General features: G+C 41.2%; 1 protein-coding gene across 5 annotated transcripts in view; it reads right to left on the reverse strand.

Moving 5' to 3' along the window:
* cep20 (centrosomal protein 20) overlaps positions 1–16523 on the reverse strand; it is a 39571-nt gene that overhangs the window by 18601 nt on the left and 4447 nt on the right. For 2 of the 5 annotated variants that reach the window (XM_073060528.1, XM_073060527.1), the window contains exon 2: positions 12899–13051. The exons of 1 other annotated variant lie outside the window; for it this stretch is intronic. Coding sequence is in view for 1 of the 4 variants with exons in the window: in XM_073060524.1 (XP_072916625.1) it covers positions 894–921 (28 nt within the window). In the remaining 3 variants the exon portion in view is untranslated. Of the gene's footprint in view, positions 1–493; positions 966–12898; positions 13052–16523 lie in introns of those variants that run through there. 2 more of the 5 variants (XM_073060524.1, XM_073060526.1) reach the window with 2 other exon arrangements.

A 16523-nucleotide genomic window follows, 5' to 3' on the forward strand; every position in this document is an offset into this window, starting at 1 on the left:
GCTATCTTAGTTAAAATGGCATATACAGGATATTCAAAACTTTTACAAAAGCAATTTCTTGAAGGTTTGTGTTAAACTGAAAACATTATATTCTAGGCATTGTGTCAGATAGGTTCCCAAGGAGAACAGGAAGATTTTAAATTGGGCAGAGTTCAAATGGTGCCGAGCAACTAAACAATCAGTTTTACAATTATGACATTATACAATAGCTTCAAACATTCAGAAGGAAGTAAATTACTTTCAAATCGAATGAAAATTTGGACGAAATACATTTGATAGAGACAATTTAATAAATGCAGATAGATATCAAACAATCGCAATACCTACAACCACAAAGATAAACATTTTTACTAGTGCGAATGCAATGTAACAAAGCACTAGAGAAGGGTTATTATTCCTGAAAGGCTGAAGCCTTTAGTTCTGGCCAATATTATAAGAGTCTGTAACTCTTTTGACAGTCCCTTCTAAATTTCTGCTGGTATCCAATTCTGACCTTTGCATACATTTATACATCCTACTGTGTGTGGGCTGTTGTCTTCAGTTGTTTGGACCCTATACAACTCTGTCTGTCGTCACCTCCGTAACTTCCCTCCACCTCGCTGGATTGGTGAGCAGTAGATGGTCTCAGTTTTGTGGGTACTCTGTCAAACGTTGTTTGGTCATGCTTCAGCGCTGGCGGGTTGTTCCATCACTTTGTTGATAACACCGCAACATTTGGTCCACCGTTCTCAAGGGCCCAGGCCGGGCTTCTGAATAGAACGAAGCCGGTTCACAATCCCGTCTCCGGATAGTCATCCTTCACAACCTATTGACTTCGCCAGCACTACGCGATCTTTCACAGCAACCATCTTCCCGCATATGATTTTAATCCAACACCAGTTGCTGACACCTACCAGCTTTTAGCTCGCTAACGGTCGCCATTTGCTCCCACCACGTGACCACCGCAGAGCCCGGATGTTCAGGACTCCGTTGCCATGGTAGCAGACCGCATCTGCAGAATTGTAGCAGCAAACTTTCAGGAGGGCAGTGTTGTGCAAAAGACCTAAAGTAGAATAGTCGTGAGCCACTGTTGTAATATTGCGCCAAAGAAAGCATCCCTCTGACTCACATGGGAATTTTGTTAAAAATATTGTCTTTACTCAATAAACCAGCTTGTTTAATTAAGTAGTCTTAAAACTTGAGCGCTGTTGGATTCCTGAGCATTGCATCTGTCTTCAAAGTTTCGAAGGTTCATTTTATCATCAAATAATGTATGCAGAATACAACTGAGATTTGTCTTCTCCAGATAGCTATAAAATACAGAAAACCATAGAAGTAGTTGAAAGTCAACAATACCCCCCATGAAAGGAAAAATGAACATAAACAGCCAAACCCCAAACCTCCCAACCCCTCCCTAGCACAAAAACTAACAGATCACCCACATGGAGATCTGAGGGTGAACTAACACATCATCCACAGCAGGAACATCAAGCCCCAGGAATAGATAGATAGATAGATACTTTATTCATCCCCATGGGAATTGGAATTTAAATGGTTGGCCATTGGGAAATGCCACTTGTGGCAGATGGTATGGAGGCGCTCGAAGAAGCGGTCCCTCAATTTACAAATGGTCTCATAAATGTATTAATTAAGTACCTCCACTACCTCCTCCGACTCCATGCACATGTTTCTACTATCGCACTTGATTGGTCCTATTCTCACATGGCTCATTCTCTTGCTTTTCACATACTTATGGAATGCCTTGGGGCTTTCCTTAATACTGCTCACCAAGGCCTTCTCATGGCCCCTTCTGGTTCTCTTAATTCCATTCTTAAGCTCCTTCCAAGCAACCTTGTAATTTTATAGAGTTCTAACAGTACCTAGTTTCTTGAACCTTTCGTAAGCTTTTCTTTTCTTCATAACTAGATTTTCTACATACAGGTGTCCAACCCCTTTACAAAGGTAGAGCGTTCCTATGAAACCTTTCTTAAGCCAAAACGGCATAAAGCGAAGAACCATTAATTTATATGGGAAAAATTTTCATAAATGCAAAAATCCTCTTTGTAATGAGAAAACAGTTTACTAATGTAGATGTTCCCTGAACATTTGCCACATTTCTGGCGTGCATTTCCCTGAGAACATCTGCCTCCAATTTATGCTCCCAAGTTCCTACCTAGTAGTATCATATATAACCTGTTACTAATGTAGATGTTCCCTGAACATTTGCCACATTTCTGGCGTACATTTCCCTGAGAACATCTGCTTCCAATTTATGCTCCCAAGTTCCTGCCTAGTAGTATCATTTTTCTCTCTACCCCAAATGAATGTTTTTTTCTTTGACAATATTTTATTGTTTTTTTAAATAAAGAGAACATAGTGTAAAGGAGAATTGTACAGTGCATAACAAATGTATCAAATGTACAATTCACATTCATGAAAGAGATGCACTCAGAGTACAAACATTATCACCCCACCCCTCCCAGTCCCCAACTCCAAGCCATCAATGCATTGGCAAAAAGAGTTAAACAGAACCTTTGTCCCCACAGAGCTGCATTGGTATAGAGAAGGTGTATTTTTCTGATACATAGGCTGTTGTATGATAACAAATCTGAGTCCGAAGAGTTTTACCGGAAAATGCTGGAGGTCAGGGGTTTATGTACTGAGGAAAGGGAGAAAGAATGGGCCTTTAGTCTGGCTGGGAATTTTGAAAATATTCAAGAAAGGGTCCCCACACCTTTTGGAACTTTATGTCTGAGTTGAGGATTGAGTAGTGGATCTTCTCAAGGTGTAGACTGGACATGATGTCCCTGAGCCACTGAGTGTGGGTGGGCGGGGCAGCATCCCTCCACTTGAGCAAAACTGTGCGCCTGGCCAACAGAGAGGCAAAAGACAGTGTGCGACGTTTAGTCGGACTTAGGTGCGTGCCCCCTCTCCGGAGGTGCCAAAAAGGGCAATCAAAGGGTTAGATTCCAGAATGTAATTAAGTATTTGGGATAGAGTTTGTAAGACGTCTTTCCAGTATTTTTCCAAACTAGGGCATGTCCAGTACATATGGATAAGGGAAGCCTCACCCCTTTTGCATTTGTCGCAACAGGGATTAACATCTGGGTAAATGCGAGATAACTTAGTGTAGCCCCCTGGCTAGCCTCAGGCTCGCTCAGCTCGCTTCCGTCTAGGGGGAGCAGCCTTTGGCCTCGCCAAACTGGATAATCAGCTTGTGTGGATGCTATGTGATGTCCCCAACCCCACCAATTAACAGACCGTACACCATGTGCGATTAAATGATTACACTTTATAGATATTACTAGAACTAAAAGGTTACTAACAATACAGTATATATGAAGGGAAAGAAAATAATATAAAAGGTGCCAAAACTTATCAGAGTTCAGTCAGTTTAGTGCACATCGTTGGAGCTCAATTAATAAAGCCTTCTGGCCACCATTCGATCCCCTCAGACCTCCTCGACTCGCAGCTCAAGACCACCCGCAGTGCTCAACCAAGCACCCACAGCACGTCTGTCTTCGTCTCCTCTCCTCGCCGAACCTCCTGGCCTCGGACTCCCGCTCGGGGTCCATTCCGTCGCCCAGCTTACAGCATCGTGTTCTCTCTCTCTCCCCCTCGCACCAACTCCCCAATTCCCCACCAACAATAACTTACAGACTCAGAAGAGAGAAAGTAACATTAATCCCAATTGGTTAACAAATGAATACAATTCTCGTCATCAGTTAATTTTAACCCAAACAAGCTTCCAGCACTCTCTCATACAAAGAAGCGTTCCTACTTTTAACAAAACAAGGAAGCCATTTTGATTAACATACGTAGTAACAAAGAAAAAAAAAGAAACCCCCTTTATATTAGTTTTAGACATATGGGCCTTATGTATGACCTTGAACTGTAACAGGCAGTGGCGGGCACATAAAGAGGATGAGTTAGCTAATTTGTGGACTTCATCCCATACCTCATCTGACACTGAAAAATTTAAATCTTGCTCCCAGGCAGTTTTAACTTTGTCAAGAGAGGCTTGCCTCAGAGCTGCCAGCTTGTCGCAGGTAATAGATATTAGACCTTTGTGCAATGGATTCATACAGAGAAACAAATCAATGACGTTTGTGGCAGGTGCCTCAGGGAAGTTTGGTATCAGAGGGCAGATAAAATATCTTATTAGCAAATATCTAAAGAAATGAGTGTTGGGTAGATTAAACTTTGCAGACAATTGTTTAAATAATGCAAAACAGTTGTCTAAAAAAAGATCTTTAAAGCGTCTGATGCCCTTTCTGTACCAGTCTTGAAATGTTGAATCATGTATAGAAGGCTGGAAGAGATGATTATGTAGAACAGGACTTGAAAGAGAGAAGGCATGGAGACCACTATGCTTTCTGAACTGAGCCCACACTCCCAGGGTGTGCCTGATGACAGGATTAGCAATTGGTTTAGATGTATGAAAAGGGAGTGCAGATCCAAGAAGTGCAGAGATGGAAGCATTCTTTGTAGAGTTCAGCTCCATTGTCACCCATGATGGGCAGTGGGATTGACTATAAAAATCAGACCAAAAGATGAGACAACGAATGTTAGCTGCCCGGTAGTATAAGCAGAAATTGGGCAGAGCCATGCCCCCAACACTTTCAGATTTTTGAAGATGAACTTTATTCAGTCGGGGCACTTGCCTTTCCAGAGGTAGGACGATATGACTGAGTCTAGCAAGTCAAAAAAGGCTTTAGGAATGAAAATTGCTATGGATTGAAAAAGGTATAAAAATCTAGGAAAGGTGTTCATTTTGACAACGTTGATTCGGCCCATCAGTGACATGGGTGCCCAAATGAATGTTCTCCCAAATTGTCTGCACATATCCCTCTCCAGTGCTATGGTGAAGGAGATGAAGTTGTGGTCACTACCTCCAAAATGCTCTCCCATCAAGAGATCTGACACCTGACCAGGTTCATATCCCAATACCAGATCAAGTACAGCCTCTCCTCTGGTTGGCTTACCTACATATTGCATCAGGAAACCTTCCTGAACACACCTAACAAACTCCATTCCATCTAAACCCCTTGCGCTAAGGAGATGCTAATCAATATTAGAAAAGTTAAAATCCCCCATCACAACAGCCCTATTATTATTGCACTGTTCTGGAATCTGCTTCCCTATCTGTTCCTAAATATCCCTTGTTATTATGGGGATGTCTATAAAAAACATGCAGTAGAGTTATTTCCCCTTTCTTGTTTCTGACTTCCATCCACACTGACCCAGTAGACTATCCCTCCATGACTTCCTCCTTTTCTGCAGCCTTGACACTATCCCTAATTAGCAATGCCATGTGCCCCCACCTCTTTTGCCTTCCTCTTTGTTCCTTTTGAAACATCTAAAGCCTGCCACACTTAGCAGCCATTCCTGCTCCTGAGACATCCAAGTCTCTGTAATGGCCACAACATCACAGTTCCATGTATTGATCCAGGCTCTAAGGACATGGTCGGCCGATGTGTCTATTTTTGTTCTTTACATCTTTAATTATAAAAGAAACATTTTTGTTTAGGGCTGATATACAGGTTATATGTTGAACTGCTAATATATTGTTATATTCAAGAGGAAATTATCGAAAGACTTCATCATGTCAGTACAAATCTTCTGCAGAGAAATTTACACTAACAGTTTAGATGCTAAGTCACTTCATTTGGTAATTATTTTTAAACCCCTTTTAAGAAGTTTCATCATATCCTGGCAACACACACAGAAGATTGTGGAGGAACTCAGCAAGCCTGAAAGGTTTCAGCCCGAAACGTCCACTGTGCTCTTTTTCCCCACAGATGCTGTCTGTCCTGCTGAGTTCCTCCAGCATTTTGTGTGTGCTGCTCAGGCTTCCAGCATCTCAGATCTTCTCTTGTCCATCAAGTCCTGAATACTTTGAAAGATGAAGCTCTGGCTTGCAGATAAGACATTCTGATATTGTCGATATTTTCATTGACAGTATTTTAAATAAAAGTCCGTGAAAATGTAGAATGATAATATAATGGAACCTTGTTCACACGTGGCAGAGCGATAATGGGATCATAAATGGATCCATTTTAGCATTATTTATAGCGAGATGTATAAACTGGGGCACTGGGAACCTGACAAACCTTTGCTGCTGTGGTGCTAGAAATCTCTATGCAAACATAGCAACAAATCTTTCCAATTCCGTTCTCCCTGTAGAGTGTCTTCCTATGAGGGATGGAGTTGGACAGATTGAGACAAGCAGTGTGGGAATAAAGCCTGTATCATGGCAGATGTTGTGAGTGTGGGCAGCCACTGCTGGAGACTAATAGCAGTTGCACTGTGTTGTCAGACCAATCAGATCTATGCTTTTTAGATATGATGAAAACTGCTGCCTCACTGTTTGCCTGCAAAGTTTTCCCCAGCCAGAAATTTCTCTCTGGGAATAAGCTCAACAGTCAGCAACCACCATGACCTAGACTAATCTTTGCAAAGACTTCATTGGCTTTCAAGTGATTTGGAATAGCTTGACAACATGATAGTTGTTATCTAAAAAGTACATAGTTCATTCATTAACAAAATATAATTCTCCTTTGGGAAGTCTAAATGATAAGATTTCTGTGTTAGAAATGTAAAGTTATAATTCAGAGGGAACTAAAGACAGGTGTGGAAATTTTCTGTTCATCAGTTATCCAAATGATTAATAATAACTTATGTTTCAAAGCTGGATTCATAAGATAAAAGATGGATTATTCATTCATACATTGACCATTGTTGATTCCAAAGAAAAGTTCAGAATTAAATTCCTAAAATAGTATTGTAAATACAAATATATAGAGTGAGAACACAATAAAAATATTCTAAATATCTTCTAAAATATTTCTTTATAATTATCATAGCGAATTCTTTCAGAAGTTTTTGTTCATGCACTTCCCAGATTTGGAAGTGTTGCTAATTAACTCAACTATAGTTATCCAGTGTTATCAGATCAGTAAGGAAAATACATTTCCTTTGCAATATAATTTGTGTTACTTTAAATATTATTCCGTTGTATTTCATGACATATTTGAATTTATCTTATAATTTTCTATTTCCAGATGCTTAAGAGTGTAAATCTTGTTTGAATTGTCACACTCACGCATTTTGAATCTGTAGATTAAGTTTTCAAATTCTATTCCAGAGACTTAAGCATAGAATCTAAAAATGACACCAAAGTTATACACTGGGAGTGCTGACCGTTGTAGGTACTTTCTCTCTGATGAGCTGATAAATCAAACTCCTGGCTGTGTTTTCAAGAAATTTTAAGGTGTATCAGCAAAAAATAGCTTTCCCTCAACCCACGTTACTAGCTTATTGCTGTGTTTTAAATTGTATTTTTTACTTTTAGCTATTATTTTGTACATATGGAGATTGTGAAGCTGTTTTACAAATGAAAAACTTTTCTTTTTTCCTTTTTCCTTGCAAACGAATTCAAGGGCAAAATGGATGGAGGCAATGAGGAATTGGACAGTTGAGGATACAGTTCAGTTCCCTCCAATACTATATACTTTTGAGTTTAGGGATAAACATGTGCATGTTCTGCCCTTTACACTAAAGGTATGCGCTTCTACCCTTACAAAAGCTACCAAGTCCCCCGAATACAATTGAATGAATCACTATCTTTGGATTGTTTTTGATGGGATTTAATGAGGTACTTCAGAATAATATTCTAAGGTTGATTTGACAACATTGTAAATAGAAGACTTAGAATCAAATACTTTTGAAGATAGTACTTTAACAATCATTGATGCTCCCATCTTTCGAACTAAATGTAATGCTTACTTACATCTGAAATAGAATCAGTGGCACACCTGTACCCCTGTTCGTTAATGCAACTATCTAATCAGCCAATCATGTGGCAGCAACTCAATGCCTAAGAACATGCGGACATAGTCAAGAGGTTCATTTGATGTTGACACCAACCAACAGAATGGGGCAGAAATGTGAACCAAGTGACTTTGACCGTGGAATGATTGTTGGTGCCAGACAGGGTGGTTTGAGTATCTGAGAAACTACTGATCTCTGGGGATTTTCATTCACAACAGTCTCTAAAGTTTATAGAGAATGGTGTGAAAAACCAAACAAAAAATCCAGTGAGCTGCAGTTCTGTGGTGAAAACACTTTGTTAATGAGAGAGGTCAGAGGAAAATAGCTAGACAGGTTCAAGCTGACAGGAAGGCGACAGTAACTCAAATTACCACGCATTACAACGGTGACTATTTAAAGAGCAGCACTGAACACACGTCAAATCCTAAACCTGATGGGCTACAGCAACAAAAGACCATGAGCATATACTCAGTGGCCACTTTATTAGATTGTAGTTAATGCCAGTAAGCATCCCTGGTCATTAAATTATTTGCATTCAGATAATTTGTTAGTACTTTGAAAAAAAATACATAGTCTGGCCAATATAACTGGAATAGAGTTAAATAGAAACCTGACACCTTAGGCTGAAACAACTTCCTTATGATTGCGGTTATGTTAACACTTATTTAAGGGCATATTTACTTTGGAGTAAATGAAAAATCAGGTTATCACCTAAAAAATGCTGCCTATCCTTTGATCAATTTTAGTAGTTTAATCCCCAAATTTGGAGCCACATAGCCCCGATTTTGCCATCTCTGAGACAGAATTCCAGAACTTTCACCACACTGAGTGAGGAAATTTCTTTTCATCAAGTTGTTTTTTTGAGCAGCAGCCAGAGATCGGAAGCACGAGAAGATGTAACTCACTCAGGTTCACTGAGACCGGGGTGGTTCGGTGTTCTGAGCAGCCATCAATCAACATTCGGGATTGATTGCCAAGAACAAATGAGGGTAAAATGGAGTGGGCATTGTTGGAGTGGCTCTTGTTGAAGTGAACAGAGGGGACTTTGAGGCTTTGGCTCTTTGAGGCTTTAGGGAGGAAAGACTTGAGCGAGAGAAAGCAAAAAGCTGTAGAGAGACTTTTTCCCCCCACACTATTTATTTATTGTTCCTCCTTCTTTATATTTGCTCAGTTAGAACGGTAGGGATGCCAGGCAGGAAAGCTCCTTTTACAGGGTGTGGGAAGGAAGGGGTTACTGATGACAACACCTGTGAGAAGTGCATCCAGCTGTGGCTTCTAACACTCCGCAGAAAGGAGTTGCAGCTGGAATGGATCATTTGGGGGGCTAAGGGGGTGATAGGTAAGACATATAGAGTTACACTAGAAGTGCAGGACACAGGAAACCAGGTGAAAGTCAGGAAGGGGAAGGAGGTTAAACAGCCAGTATAGAGTACCCCTGCGGCCATCTCCCTCAACAACAGGTATATCACTTTGGATACTATTGGGGGTGGGGAGGGGTGACCTGGCAGAGGAAAGTCTCTGGCACTGAGTCTTGCTCTGTGACTCAGAAGGGAAGGAGGTGAAGAGGTGAGCTGTGGATTCCATAGTTGGAAAACAGAAAGGACTTTCTGTGGATGAGAATAAGATTCCAGGATGTTATGTTGCCTCCCAGATGCCAAGGTCTGGGACATCTTGGATCAAGTCCTTAGTATTCTTAAACAGGCCACGAGCAGCCAAAGGTTCTGGTCCATATAGGTACCGATGATATAGGTAGGAAGAGTGATGATGTTCTGCAAAGTGAGTTCAGGAGTTAGGTGCCAAGTTAAAGGGCAGCACTGTGATTTCATGATTGCTACCTGTATCATGAGCTAGTGAGGCCAGAAATAGGAAGATAATACAGTATAACATGTGGCAAAGGAGCTGGTGTAGGAGGGAGGGCATCATATTTTCGGATCATTGGGCTGTCTTCCAGAAGTGATGGTTTGCACCTGAACTGGAAGGGGTCTAATATCTATTAGCCTGGGGGGGGGGGCATTTAAACTAGAGTTGCAGTGGGGGATGGAAACCAGAGTGACAGAATAGTTAGCGGAGAGGATATGGAGACAGATGTTGGTAAGGCCTCAGACAAAGTCATGAATCAAAATGTTGAGCATGGTGTGACTAATGTTCTGAGCTGCGTATATTTCAATGCAAGAAGTATCATTGGAAAGGCAGATGAGCTCAGGGCATGGATCAACACATGGAATTACAATGTTGTAGCCATTAGTGATACTTGGTTGCAGGAGGGGCAGGACTGACAGCTCAACACTCGGGGGTTTTGTTGTTTTAGACATGACAGAACGGGCTGGATTAAAGGTTTGCAATTCTTGATCTGCTATTAGGAAATGGGACAGGGCAAGTGACAGAAGTTTGTGCAGGGGAACACTTAGCATTTAGTGATCATAATGCCATTAGTTTCAAAGTAATGATGCAAAAAGATAGGTCTGGTCTGCAAACTCAGATTCCAAATTGGTGAAAGGCCAATTTTGATGGTATCAGAAAGGATATGGCAAATGTGAGATTGGGATAGGCTGTTTTCTGGCAAAGGTGTACTTGGTAAGTGAGAGACTCCAAAAGTGAAATTTTGAGAGAACAAAGCTTATGAGTGATGGACAGACCTGATGGACAATGGGGTGCAGAGTTAACCATTTCCCCCCCTCCTGAGAACTACGAACTATTGCTGTTGTTATGCTGCTCATGAGAGAGAGATAAAGCCCAGGCAAGAACATCTGCTACAGATAAGAGGGGGAGAGAGACTGTGATTTACTGTATTATGACTCTTCCTGGATTATTTACCTTCTACTACAAGGACTGTACTTTGCTCGTTAACATTCCTCAGGAGATAGCAGGAGTGGCCTGATTTGATGGACACGGTCATTCAGAGTTGATGGATAGCTGAGACCCTGTGAGTGGGGATTAAAGACAGGTCTGGAGAGACACCCTTCAGACACACCAGTGGACACTGACTGAGTGTTGGGAACCCACAGAAAGGTGGGGGCTTTGGAGACCGAACCAGAAGATCGGTCAGTAAAGCTCACAGTGTTACAGCAGGGCTGGTGGGGACTTGTATGTGTGTCCACTCATGCCGGAGTGACGAGTCCACCACAGAAGAACGGTCTAGTTGAAGAAGAGGGGTCATAACTGAATGACCACAACGATACGATGGATTAAGAAAGCCACAAAAAGGTTTGCCTGCCGTAACTGTTGTTGTTACATCTCGCTCGCTCTCTCTCTCTCTCCAACGATTTCAATACAACCATAACCACCTCAGCATTTATGAACTGAACTCTATACTTTCCTATGACAATTCATTTACCCCTAGACATTGATAAAGCTTGTTTATTATTGATTATTATTATTCCTACACTTTTAGGTTTATTACTGTTAACTTGTTTTATAGGTATATTTGCATTTTTGATATTGTATTGTGTAGTTTACTAATAAACACCTTTAGTTTGGTACCACCAGAATCCAATGGATTCTTCTTTCTCTGCTGGTCAGACACCCAGTTACGGGGTACGTAACAGTATGTGCATGTGAGAATAAACTGTAAAGATAAAAGTAGCAGGGAACCTTGGTTTTCAAGAGATAGTGAGGACCTGGATAAGAAAATAAAGGAGATGCATAGCAGGTAGGAACAAATGAGGTGCTTATGGACTGTGAGAAATGCAAGGGAACACTTAAGAAATAACTCAGGAGAGCTAAAAGAAGGCATGAAATTGCTCTAGCAGACAAGGTGATGACGTATCCTAAGGGATTCTACAGATACTGCATGTTAAGAACAAAAGGACTGAAAGGGACCATGGTCCTCTGGAAGATCAGAATGGTAATCTATGAAGCTGAAAGAGATGGGGGGGATCTTAAATTATTTTTTTGCATCTGTATTTACTCAGGAGATGGATGTAGAGTCTATGGACGTAGAGTCTGTAGAAGTGAGGTAATGTGGCATCAACTTCATGGACCTTATACAGATTACAGAGGAGGTGTTTGCTGGCTTTAAGCGAATAAGCATGAATAAAACCCCAGGCCTAACAAGGTATCCCCTCGGACCCTGAGGGAGGCATGTACAGAAATTGCTGGGGCCCTAGCACAGATACTTAAATCATCCTTAACAACAGGAGAGGTACCAGAGGATTGGAGGATGGCCAGTGTTGTTCCACTGTTTAAGGAAGGCTTTAAAATAAACCAGGTAATTATAGGCTGCTGAGCCTGACATCAATAGAGGGAAAGTTATTGGAAAATAGTCTAAGGGAATAAACTTATAAAAAATTTTGAGGAAGTTACAAGGAAAGTTAATGAAGGCAGGGCAGTGGATGTTGTCTACGTGGACTTTAGAAAGGCACTTGACAAGTTCCTGCATGGGAGGTTGGTCAAGAAGGTTCTCGCTTGGCTTTTAAGAAGAGGTAGTAAATTGGATTAGACGGTGGCATTCTGGGTGAAGCCAGAGAGTTATAGTAGAAGGTCACCTGTCTGATTGGAGGCCTGTGACGACTGGAGTGCTGCAGGGATTGGTGTTGGGTCCATTGTTGTTTGTCATCTATATCAATGATCTGGATGATATTGCGGTTAACTGGATCAGCAAATTTGCAGATGGCACCAGATTGGGGTGGGGGTGGTGTAGTGGACACCAAGGAAGACTATCATGGCTTGCAGCGGGATCTGGACTAGCTGGAAAAATGGGCTGAAAAATGGCAGATAGAATTTAATGCTCATGTGTGAGGTGTTACACTTTGCACTTTGGTAGAACCAATCAGGGTAGGTATTACACATAAACGGTGTACTGAGGAGTGCTGTAGAACAAAGGTATTTGGGAATACAGTTCACAATTCATTGAAAGTGGCATCACATGTAGAAAGCGTCGTAAAGAAAGCTTTTGGCATGTTGGTGTTCATAAATCAAAGTACTGAGTACAGGAGATGGAATATAATATTGAAGGCCACCTTGATTTGGCCGATACCTGACCTTTCCAATTTGGCTCAATGCTTAAATCAGTCAAACATCAGCTTGCTCCTCACTCTTGTGCCCAGGCACTGCCACCTTGGTTCTGCCTTGCCTCATTTCGCCTCACCTCAGTTCTGCTGCTCATTGGCTCATTCCCCACGCATTTCACCACTGCCTCGAATCGGCTCTCACATGCAACAGCGCAACTGTCCTGCACCATTGAGACTTCAATTCACACCAGAGAAACGTTTGGTTGTACAGGCAGCTCAGAAGCTCAGCTCTGAAAGGGAAGTTACAGAGTATTAATTGCAATGATCGTTTACCAGAGAGAGTGTCCTGAAGAAGGGTCTCAGCCCAACATGTTAACTGATTGTTTATTTCCATAGATGCTGCCCGAGTTGCTGTGTTTCTCTAGCATTGTAAGTGTGTTGCTTTGGATTTCCAGCATCCAGAATTTCTTTTGTTTGTGATTAATACAGAAGTTAGTAGTATTGTTTGCTGCCAGCAAGTCATCACTGTGCTTCACCATCGTCATCTTAAACCAGAATATTGTTGAATATAATTTCAGAAAGGTGTCTTTATTCAGATTGAGTCACAGGATATGGAAACAGGCCACCTAGCCCACAATGTCCATGCCAACCAGGGACATTGTCTATATTAATCCCACATTCCAACACAAGGCCCTTAATCTTCTCTGCTGTGACATTTCACATGCTAATCTAGACACTTCTTAAACTCTGCCAGTAACTCAATTTCAACCTATTAATCTCACAGTGCATTCCTGCTACTCATCACTCATGGTGAAAAGGTTCCACTCAAATCTCCTTCAACTGTATCACTACTTAGCCTAAATCTATTATCAATTATCTGTTTTAAAAACCAGCAAACTATTTTCCTTCCTAACTGCTGCACCTGTATGTTTTTTTTTAAATAAATTGTGTGCAAGGAAAACCATAACATTCTTAACACCTTTCAATCTCTCATCATTTAAAAATACTCTTTTTCTCACTACTAAAATAGATGACTTCATATTTTGTCACAAAGGTGGCATTCTGTTCGATACTTACATTCCATTATGCATAAATACAACATAATGGCAAAACAAAATCAGTTCACTCAAATGTTCAATCTAATAATTTCACAATGTCAACTTTTTAAATAGTTGCTCTACCCTTGTATTTAAATATCCAACAACACCTGATTCTTCTAACAACATGGTGGAAGTTCTTCAGCTATTCTGGATAATTGGAACCTCTTCTGGGGGCAGGTGTGACCTGTACAAAAGGGACAGGTTGCAAATGAATCCAAGGGAGACCAATATTCTTGTGGGCAGGTTTATAAGGACTGTAGGGAATGGTTTAAACTAATATAGCAGGGGGATGGGAACCAAGACAATAGAGCTGAGGATGAGTCAGCAGGTTTGCAAGTAGATGATGATGTAACATGAATGTAAGGAAGGACAAGCCAATGATTGGGTACAAATGCAGACAGAGTTAAATTGGACCACAGAGGCAGAATTCAAAAGGGTGAAGAATGCAGGACTGAAGGTGTTGTAATTAAATGCGCGTAGCATTTGGAATAAGGTGGACGAACTCGTGGTGTAATTACAGATTGGTCAGTATGATGTTCCAGGCATCACTGAGTTGTGCCTGAAAGAAGACCATACTTGGGAGCTTAACATCAAAGGATATACAAACGTACTTTGTATTGAAAGGACAGGCAAGAAGGCATAGGCGGTGGTTTGGCAAGAGATGAAAATACATCTTTAGAAAGAGGTGACATAGGGCCAGAGAATGTTGAATCTTTGTGGATGGAGTTAAGAAACTGCAAGGGTAAAAAAGCCATTATGAGAATCATATATAGGTCTCCAAATAGTAGCCAAGATGTAGGGTTGAGATTGCAAGGGGAGCTGGAAAAGGCATGTAATAAGGGTAGTGACTCAATTGTAATGGGTGACTTCAATATGCAAGGGGATTGGGAAAATTAGGTTGGTGTTGCATCGCAAGAGAGGGGATTTGTTGAATGCCGATTTAACAAATTTAACAAATTGAAGGCTTTTTAGAGCAGCTTGTGCTTGAGCCTACTCAGGGAGAAGTTATCTTAGATTGGATGTTATGTAATAACCCAGATCTTATTTGGGAGCAATGTAAAGGAACCCTTAAGAGGTAGTGATCATAATATGATTGAATTCATATTGCAATTTGAGAGGAAGAAGCATAAGTCATATGTACCAGTTATTGTAATGCAATAAAGGGAATTAGTGGCATGAGAGGAGCTTTCACAGGTGGACTGGAAGAGGATACTGGCGGGGATGACAGCAGAGAAGAGATGGCTTAAGTTTCTGGGAATAGTTCACAGGGTACAGAATAGATATGTCCCACAGAAGTAGTTCTTAAATCGCAGGGGTAGGCAGCCATGGCTGACAAGGGAAATTAAAGGACTGCATAAAAGCCAAGGGAAGGGCATATGAGGCAGCATACGCGTGGGAAGTTGGATGATTGGGAAGTTTTTAAAATCCAACGAAAGGTAACTATAAAAGCTATAAGAAGGGAAAAAAATGAAATATGAGGGTAGACTAGCCAATAAGATAAAGTAGAATATTTTTTTTTTTCAGTTATATAAAGAATAAAAGGGAGATGAGAGTTGATATTGGACCACTGGAAAATGATGCTGGTGAAATGATAATGGAGGACAAAGAAACAGCAGTTGAACTTAATGGGTACTTTGCATCAGTCTTCACTGTGGAAGACTCGAACAGTGTGCCAGAGGTCTGGGTGCTGTCAGGGAGCAGGAGTGAGTGCCATTGCTATTACAAAGGAAAAAGTGCTAGGCAAGCTCAAAGGTCTTAAGGTGGATAAGTCAACTAGACTAGATGGACTACATCCCAGAGTCCTGAGAGATATCAAACGCATTGGTCGTGATCTTTCAAGAATCACTTGATTCTGGCACGGTCCCAGAGGACTGGAAGATTGCAAATGTCACTCCACTCTTTAAGAAGGGAGGAAGGCAAAAGAAAGGAAATTATAGGCTAGTTAGCCTAACCTCAGTGTTTGCGAGAGTGTTGGAGTCTACTATTAAGGATGAGGTTTCGGGGGTACATAGAAAATAATGATAAATTAAGTCAAAGTCAGCATGGATTTTGTAAAGGAAAATCTTGCCTGACAAATCTGTTAGAGTTCTTCAAGGAAGTAATAAGCAAGGTGAACAAAGCAGAGGCAGTGGATGTCATTTACTTGGATTTTCAGAAAGCATTTGATAAGGTCCCACCTATGAGGTTGCGTTACAGGAAAGACACTGGCATGGATGGAGGAGTGGCTGACAGTCAGGAGGCAGTGAGTGGGGATAACAGGGGGCCTTTACAGGTGGCTGCCAGTGACTGGTGGTGTTCCTCAGGGATCGGTATTGGTACCACTACTTTTCACATTGTTTATCAATGACTTGGATAATGGAATTGATGGCTTTGTGGCAAAGTTTGCGGAAGATGCGAAGATAGGAGATAGGGTAGGTAGTGCAGAGGAAGCAATGTGATTACAGTAGGATTTGGACAAATTGGAAGAATGGACAAAAAAGTGGCAGATGGAATGCAGTGTTGGGAAATGTACGATAAAGAATTTTGGTAAAAAGAACAATGGTGCAGACAATTCCTAAATGAGAAGGTTCAAATATTGGAAGTGCAGAGGGACTTGGGAGTACTCGTGCAAGACTCCTAGAAGGTTAATTTACAGGTTGAGCCTGTGGTAAAGAAGGCAAAT

This window comes from Hemitrygon akajei, chromosome 11 (genome assembly GCF_048418815.1).
Source record: "Hemitrygon akajei chromosome 11, sHemAka1.3, whole genome shotgun sequence".
In the NCBI taxonomy this organism is placed as follows: domain Eukaryota; kingdom Metazoa; phylum Chordata; class Chondrichthyes; order Myliobatiformes; family Dasyatidae; genus Hemitrygon; species Hemitrygon akajei.